At 36.3% G+C, this 9,058-nt stretch overlaps 2 protein-coding genes across 2 annotated transcripts in view; both read left to right on the forward strand.

Moving 5' to 3' along the window:
• The window catches only part of ndufa9a (NADH:ubiquinone oxidoreductase subunit A9a), a gene marked incomplete in the record, with an annotated part of 2,905 nt that extends 1,711 nt beyond the window's left edge, over positions 1 to 1,194 (forward strand). Inside the window, 3 exon segments of the mRNA XM_014034387.1 lie at positions 435 to 530; positions 772 to 838; positions 948 to 1,194. Of these exon segments, the coding sequence (XP_013889841.1) occupies positions 435 to 530; positions 772 to 838; positions 948 to 1,118 (334 nt within the window).
• An 89-nt stretch (positions 1,195 to 1,283) lies between these two features.
• Positions 1,284 to 7,749, forward strand: LOC106537010 (probable polypeptide N-acetylgalactosaminyltransferase 8). The gene is made up of 11 exons (XM_014034376.1): positions 1,284 to 2,256; positions 3,333 to 3,594; positions 3,838 to 4,004; positions 4,718 to 4,901; positions 5,004 to 5,201; positions 5,872 to 5,986; positions 6,071 to 6,256; positions 6,652 to 6,789; positions 6,912 to 7,007; positions 7,089 to 7,256; positions 7,366 to 7,749. Exons 1-11 carry the CDS (start codon positions 2,088 to 2,090, stop codon positions 7,498 to 7,500), a joined length of 1,818 nt encoding a protein of 605 aa, XP_013889830.1. The 5' UTR covers positions 1,284 to 2,087; the 3' UTR covers positions 7,501 to 7,749.
• The last annotated feature ends 1,309 nt before the right edge of the window (positions 7,750 to 9,058 follow it).

Consider the following 9,058-nt stretch of genomic DNA (forward strand, 5'->3'; position numbering starts at 1 on the left):
AAGCAAAGTTTGTACATTTTATTATCAGCTGAGCTGTGAGGGGGAAAAAAATACCGTCAAATACCGTGAAACCAGTGTAATTGTTGAAAATACCGTGATATAAAATTTGGGTCATATCGCCTAGCTCTAGAAGGCRTCTCATTAACATAAATATAATTAAAAAATAATAATAATTCAGTTTAAAAGCCAGTACTGAAATGTGATCATTAAAGTACAAAAGACTGGGAGAGTTAAGTGTTTGAACAGAGGTTTCTTAGAAACAAGTTCCTATTGGCTGAGCTTTTGTGCACGTGTCATACTGGAATAAGTAGAAATGACCAAATAGTACTTTATGCATTGTATTTGTGTTCCTTATTTCATGTCAGCTCTTTGTATCACACGTTTAAAAGACCGAGAAAACTAATRTTTTTTTGTGTGTGTGTATTTTGGTGTAGTCCCAACCGTTTCCTCCTTCACGACCTGGTGGAGTACATTTACGCAGTGGCACACAGACCTTTTGTTGCCTACAGTATGCCTCGCCCGCTCTACCAGTAAGCACTTTGTACAATTTCTTTTCTTTTTTCTTTTTTATGAACATTGTGTTCCTGAACTATAAAGCAGAACCTACAAAAGGAGCAAATCAAAGCTGTTTAAATGGCTGTCCAGCATGTTTATTCAGCTGCTTCTGTAGATGTACAGCCATCACAGAAACATTACACCAACTGTTCATCAGAATACACTCCTGCTGCGTTTCCTGCTCTGACAAACGCATTTTTTTTTTGTTCTCCTCAGCCTGGTGGCAAAGATTTTTGCCATGAACCCATTTCAGCCTTGGACAACTCCAGACAAAGTGGACAGGGTAAGATAACAAAAAGAAACAAACTTTATCACACACTGGGAATCAATTCAGTCAGCACTATGTCAGTAGATACGATTAGAAWTACAGTGTTGGTTCGTTTCTTTTGCAGTTTCACACATCAGACATGAAGTACCCGGGACTTCCTGGTCTGGAGGATCTTGGGATCACTGCTACCCCCATAGAAGAGAAGGCGATTGAGGTTCTGCGTCGCCACCGCCGAGCTCGTTACCTTGATTTTGCACCGGAGGAGTCGAAGCCCCCCAGGACTGTCACCTACTAAACTTCACATGGAGCAATCACCCTAAGATGTTTGTCTTTAAATATAGTCTGTATATAAATAAAGAAATATCTTCAAAGGGTGGTTTGATTTGTTTGTTTTTGTGTGTTTGCATATTTGAATACAATCTGATTAATAAGGCGTATTTTTAATACAAAACTAAAACCTAAGGTACAACTTTAATCATTTAACAGTTGCTCACAATAGAGGTTGTGTAATTGTGCTTTCAGCTCACTAATATTTTACATTTATATTCAGGAAAGACAACTAAAAGTGCAAATCTAACTACATTTAGTTMATTTCAAGAGGCTGTAAATGATCACAGAACCACAAACATAAAAATTAGTTTTTACTGTTGGAAGGTGAAAGCAGAGCAATGATATGTCATCAAACTTCTGCGTACATTTTATTAAAACTCAGGACATCCAACTAAAAGTGATGAATTTTGAAGTCTGCCCTGTTCAATATGGCCGACAGCCAACTCATTAAAAGTACAAAAATAGCTTTAACTCCCAAATATATCCGACCGAGTCATTAACAACACATACTTTGAGTGTGACATCTTTCAATATTGCAAGAGATTATTTTATTTTCAAGGTTTGGCTTTATTGGACCCTGACTGCAAAATGCTCTAATGTGAACCAATAAAATATCCACCAATCAGAACACAGAACAACCTGTACCTTGAATTATGTTCTTGTATTTAGTAAACTTGTTCACCATCTTAAAACCAGTAAATTATTAATATTTTATAAGTTAAATCTGATTGGGGTTATTTTAATATTGTTTTGTAACATTTGTTTCTCAACTAGACTCGTAAAAATACATAAAATAAAATAAACTTTGCTCATGTCAAAGTGCGCATGGCATGAAACGTTATCTTTAAAGATAAGATTGTTTTCTTGTCCAACCTGTTGAGACCTTGCTTTAAGGCGCAGACGAAATAATGACGGTTACTTTTTACAAGAAACAATGAAGGCATTTATACGAGTTGGAATWATTGGAGCTATTTTACTGTCGATCTACATAATTCTGTCAGTGAGTGCGAGTTGGAGAGTAAAACAGTCTTTTCCAGGAGACCCAGATCAAAAATTTGTGATCAGAAAACTGGACGGGATTGAGCAGATTCTCAATAAGCTGGGTGAGGAAAATTTACAACAACTTTTTAAACAAGACTATATACATCATGGATAGTTGATTTTATTAAACTACGTTTGAAATGAAACTTTAATTTTGTTGTAGATGTAACGATTGAGCCATAATTAATAAAAAAAAACCCACGTGTGGTAAGTTTTTTGAAGGAGACATTCAACCAGCAAGACACGAGTACTGACAGTGTGTTATTATGTTTGTACCTTCTGATATACTGTATGTAGTTCTTAATATTATGGAACTCCAAAATGTTTGTAATGAAATATGTAAAACATTATGAAGTAATATATTTATTAATAAATAATAGATAAATATATAATGTGACAATACAATTGTGAAATAACTGAATGCATTTAATATTCTAAGGTCGTTATGATGAAAAYTTAATTTTCTGTTAAAAATGTTTTAATTAAAGAAAGAATTATTTATTGTTATTATTATTTCAGTGACATTTTCCCAATATTAGAAATTATTTTTGAGACATTTTTATTTAATTCCAGCAGTTTTCGTTCCAAAATGTCCTTTGTACAAAGTCATATTTTAGTTCATAATGGTGTTATTTAAATGATAATGACACTTTTCAGCAGAATGGCTTTGTCTAATATTGTTTTATTTATTTACGAACATTTTGGTGCTCCAATAACAATTAATAAAAGTTGGTTTGTTGAAGGACTAAGGCAGATAAAACATTTTTCTTTTTTCTGCTGCCTTTCATTTTATTTGTGATTTGTATTTTTTTTTCTTCTATTGTATACAGAATTTACTTTGTTTTTAATGAAACAAATAAATCTTAAATAAATAATAAAAATGTTAGACTTTCAGAACAAAATACCCAATAAGGTCTTTAAATCTTGGAGATTATAAATAATGTGTGAGACTGCCCATAATCACCAAATAAGACATTTTTTATAGAAAGCTGTTTAATTATCAGTATAATATTATATTTAATCTGCTAAAAATGTATTAAGATTAATCAAGATTCCTTTAAAGTATTGCATGATTGTGCTGTATGCCAAAACATGGTTATATGAAATGTGACAATTCTTTTTCAAACTCTCTCAAAAGCAAAGCTGTTGGAGGAAAATGGCCAGAAGAAACCAACTGAGACAATTGTTCCCAATGTGGATCAAGGAAAACAAGAGAAACAGAACAAACCCGTGGTGCCAAAGTTATACCCCGACTCCTACCTGTTTACAACGTGGGGAGATGGTCTGTCAGAACAGGAGCAGAAACAGGCTGAAGCTCTGTTTCAGCTTTATGGTTACAATGCCTTCCTGAGTAACCAGATCCCACTTGACCGGAAGCTTCCAGATATGAGAGACTCCAGGTAAAACAGGCTGTAGAATAGAATAGAAGAATAGAAAAAGCCTTTATTGTCCTGCAGAGGGGAAATTCAGGTGTCACAGCAGCATCCGTACTTTACAAACTATAGATGGTGCACACAAAACAAAAATTAACACTGACTCGTCATGATATGAATACGAATAATAAAACATATATATAATAAGGAATAAACAATACAAGTTTTACCTTCTGATTGAAGTGTAACTCATCATCTCTCACCATTTAGATGTCAGGGGAAGAATTATCCTAAAGACTTACCCAGCATCAGTGTGGTGCTGATCTACGTAAACGAAGCTCTTTCTATCATAAAGAGGGCGATACGAAGCGTCATCAGCCACACTCCAAAACACCTGCTGAAGGAGATCATCCTGGTGGATGACCACAGTACTTACAGTGAGTWTTACACACAACGTTCCTTCAACATCTGACAGCATTCATGTCACTCTTGGGGGTTTTCTGCAAATATTTGTGTGGAATTATTTCCTTATTTTATAAATATCATTATTTTTCTATACATTTTTTTGTAATTTAATTATTTTTTGCATGTTTTATTATTGGCCATTTATATATGAACAGATTCAAAATGTTTAACTTTATTTACAAAAATAATAAATCTGTTTCAGCCGCCTGCTTTTTGGTTTTGTTTGTCTAATGCTAATGTGGTTTTAGCTACTGCTTTTAGTTAGCCTTTWGATACTTGTTCAGCTTTCAGTTTTATCTTTTTAGTCAGCCTAGTGTGACTTTTAGCTCATTTTTAGCTACTTTTAGTTAGCATGTTGTTTATTTTAGCTTGTAATAGTGCCCTGAGATGATGTTTGTTGTGAGTTGGCGATATACAGTATAAATAATTGAATTGAATTTTAACAGTTCTTTGCTACTTTCTTGTTTTTGTGTCTTTTAGCTTTTATTTAGCATTTTGTTAGTGTTGGGTTTTAGGCAGCATTTTGCTTTAATAGCTTTTGACTAGTTTTCAGCTCCTTTTAGCCAGTGTGCTGGGCGGGGGGAGTTAGCCAAGATCCAGCGTCTTCAGCAAACGTCAGCAGACATTCGGCATTTTCACTTACATTTTCATTTAAAAAAAAATCTGATGGTGAATTCTTTTACAGATGATCTTGGGCAACCGTTGGCAGACTACATGGATCAGATCCACAAAGAAAGACCTGGACTCATAAGGAGAGTTTGGCATCCGGAACAAATGGGTTTGTCCCAGTCCAGGATCACAGGCTGGGAGCACGCCACTGCTGATGTCGTGKCCATTTTGGATGCTCATATTGAAGCTACACAAGGATGGTGTGAAGAAAACAGCACTGATTATACTTACGGTTATTGTTAAGTTATTTAAAGTTATAAAAATACAGTTTTAATTAATACCTCTCATGCTATCCTCTGCAGGGCAGAACCTTTGCTGGCCAGGATTAAAGCTGACAGAACTGTTGTGGTGTCTCCTGTCTTTGATAAGGTCCATTTTGATGATCTCCATGTGGAAAAATATATCCCATCCGCTCACGGCTTTGACTGGGAGCTGTGGTGCATGTATGAGTCCTTCAGTCCCGACTGGTTGATGATGAACGATGGATCACAACCTGGGAAGTATGTGGAAAAAATACAATCTAGGTTATTGTAAACTCACCTCTTGGAGATCAATATAAAATTAAAGTGTCTGTGACATGCATATCTATGAAATATAAAAAGGCAAAGAAAATATATTTGTATTTAAGAAACTTGGCATAATACACACGATTTTACCCATTATGTCACATAATTGGCTTTTTTTCTTTTGAATTTGGCTCAGCTAAAGTGAAACAGGAAGTGACATCAAAGGGGAATTCTTAGAGAAAGAAAAATCCCTGTTTTTTGTTTCCTGAAACATAACTAATTGAATTCTGACTCTTCTCATCTCTTTATGATAGTGATTAAAATAATCTAAAGAAACATCAGATTCTTCTGTACAATCTGTGCTGTTAGCCATTTTAGCAGCGCTCTGTTTACATGCAGACATTCCCCTTTGACATCACTTCCTGTTACTTCACATGCAAATATCTCAACAACTGTTCATCTCAGCGACATAAAATGTGTTTTACAAAATGTTATCAGTGCTACCCTTCCAAAAATACATTCTTTTTTTATTACAAAAATTGGATGTCACAGACACTTTAATGCTCATAACAAAACAAAATATAGAGTATTGTTTTGGTTTGGGCAGTGTCTGACTTATTTAAATGGTAGCTACTACCGTATCACTGATGTCTGTTTCATGCAGGAGTCCTTCTGTTATGGGAATCTTTGCAGCAGACAGGTCTTTCCTGGGGGAAATTGGTGGACTCGACAGCGGAATGACAGTTTACGGAGGGGAAAATGTTGAACTTGGGATCCGTGTGAGTGTAACAAATACGAACTGCGATAAAGAGCTTTGGTACAAGAGTCCCTCATGACCTTTGACCCGTGTCCCGGCCGCTCAGGTGTGGCTGTGCGGAGGGAGCGTGGAGATTGTGCCCTGCTCTCGGATAGCTCACATCGAGAGGGCGCATAAACCGTACGCCCCCGATCTCAACACTTCCATGAGGAGAAACGCTTTGAGGGTTTCGGAGATTTGGTTGGACGAATACAAGAAGAATGTGTTTATTGCCTGGAACCTTCCTCTTCAGGTTGGTTTGAGTTCAGCAAATGTAAAACCTAATGTTTCATTGAAGGCCTAGCGGCTGGGGGCTGTAAGTCATGGACTTTTTTCCCCCCACACTTGACACATTTTTAGCTGATTTTCTAAACCAGAAAACACATTCCAGAAAGGTTTTCAACAGTATAGAGGTAACAAATGGTTTGCTCTTCCAAAACTTGACTGATATCACACAATAATTCATTTATTTGAGAACACATCTGTTTTTAATTCCTGTAGAAATAAACTGAAAACAGGTAAAACGTATTTCAACATGTAATAAAGGACCACTCTGGCTCAAAAATCACTAAACACCAGTTTTTGACTATGATTGTTGAAATAGATTTTATACTCTTTATGCATTCTTCACTATTAATCTGCACACAGAACCATGGAATTGACGTAGGTGATGTGTCCGAGAGGAGAAAACTCAGAGAAAAAATGCAATGTAAACCCTTCAAGTGGTACATTGACCACGTCTATCCAAGTCTGGAAACATGGGATAACATCCTGGGGTACGGTGTGGTAAGAAATATATTTCATTTGTCAAGCAAATAAATGAGCCTGAGATATTTTCACAGTGAGTTTAGCAGAAGAAACTCGATGTAAAATAAGACCGGGTAACTTTTTGTTTTGCCTTCCTGAAGTTACAGAACACGTTCTTTAAGAGTTACTGTTTGGATCAGGGACCCCTTCCAGGAAACATCCCAGTTTTGTACGAGTGCCACTTCCAAGAACCACAGGTGATGTTTGAAAACAACACAAATATGGATACAGAACATAATAAATCTTTAATCCTAACTCATCTCTTTTTTTTAAACCAGCACTGTTACTACAACGCAGAGAACGAAATCATCATAGGAGGCCTTAAATCTCACAAATACAACAGTAACCGATGTCTGGTGGATCCCGGCTCTGGAAGCCTCCCCACCTTGCAGGACTGCGTCATGGCAAAACTAAACAAATTACACCTGCAGTGGGACTTTAAACAGGTAAGACTCTAACAGAGGGATCAGCACAAAAGTGGCAAAAGTTGCCATTCTCTGGTAAATAATTATATTTCTAAACTATCTGTCGTATTTCCTTATCAAACCTCCTCAGGGTCAAGCAATCAGGAACAAAGCAACTAACAGATGTCTTGAGATCGCTCAGGGGGAAAACTCGTACTATCAACTCCTCATTCAGCCGTGCACCGGGCAGAGCTGGGCCATTCAGCATCTTGTCACAAACTTCTAGTTCGGTTTTTAACCCTCCCTCGCTCATTTTTAACATGCAGGAATGCCAACAACCCTYGTTTTAAAAAAAAAGTCCCTTGTCTCTTCAAATGCAGACAAAGTCATGAAACCTTATGTTTTCAGAGGTCAAAGTTGACTGGAACTCAATAAGAGTTAAAGTGAATTCAGATGTCAAAGTGTAAAAACTGAAACCTTGAATCAGATGCATTTTTTTACAGATACTGTATAATTAAATAAAATGTTTGTCTTAGTGGTTTGATTCTTTTTTCTACCTGCATTTTGTCTTCAAAATATTTCCACACAGTGCTCACATCAGGTGATAGTTATCCATCACAGCTTATGCTGCACATCTGGAGTGTTACGGAACTTTTTGTGCAATAATCTTGTTTCTATATGTGCTTTTACCTCATTTTAGTGTTTAAGTTTATAAACTTAACACAAAACCTAAGAAAATTTGTATTTGATAGATTATTTCTTTGTTGTAACGATGCTTCTTCACAATAAATCTTATACATGGCAGCACCTGGGGGACCAGAAACCAAAATTTAAAATAAATAAATCATTTCATTTTCTACCATTCAAAGAATAAACATGGAATAAAGATTGTGCTTTCTTAGCCTAACAATGTTGCATCCACCATTGTATGTGACTCCAAAGCGATACAGCATTTTGCAACTTTTAAAAATTAACTTATTTTTTTACCAAGCGGTTCTGCAGATCAGGAACATTACTAAGAGGAAAAATGGTTATAGTTTTACATATGCAGAGATGGCCAACTGACGGCAGATTTCCCCATCACCACGTAAAATAAAAGTGCTCAAAACAGCTCTTAGATTATTTTTTGAAAATAATCACAAAAGTCTGAAAAGTGCCCATCCCTATTAGGTCCTACAGCAACCCGGTTGCGTCTGTGTTTTTTGCTCCATCTAGTGGCAAACGATTTTATTGCAACCAATTCAGTGCTACAGATACTTGCCTTTATACACTGTAATTATTTTTGTAATTTTCTAACATTAATCAACCCTTTTACAGGGTTTTTGGTGGTTTTGAGTGGTTTTCAGCCCAACTAGACCCCCTTTACAGGGTTTTTGGTACTTTTCAGTGGTTTTCAGCCCTCTTATGCATGTTTCACATGGTTTTTGATGGATTTGATTGGTTTTACGGGGTTTTCAGCACTGCTAGGCCTGTTTCACATGGTTTTTGATGGTTTTTGTTGGTTTTGAATAGTTTTCAGCATTCCCAGGACTGTTTCACACGGTTTCTTGTGGTTTTAAGTTTAGGTGGTTTTCAGCCCTAACAGGCCCGTTGCACATGGTTTTTGGTGGTTTTGAGTGGTTTTCGTTTAACATGGTTTTTGGTGGTTTTGAGAGGTTTTAAATGGTTTTAGGTGGTATCCACCCCTCCTAGGCTCGTTTCACATGGTTTTTGATGGTTTTTGGTGGTCTTCAGTGGTTTTTAGTATAGTTTTCAGCCCTCCTAGGTCTGTTTCACATGGTTTTTGATGGTTTTTGTTGGTTTTGAATAGTTTTCAGCATTCCCAGGACTGTTTCACATGGTTT

Source organism: Austrofundulus limnaeus, unplaced genomic scaffold, assembly GCF_001266775.1.
Source record: "Austrofundulus limnaeus strain Quisiro unplaced genomic scaffold, Austrofundulus_limnaeus-1.0 Scaffold7, whole genome shotgun sequence".
Taxonomy (NCBI): Eukaryota; Metazoa; Chordata; class Actinopteri; order Cyprinodontiformes; family Rivulidae; genus Austrofundulus; species Austrofundulus limnaeus.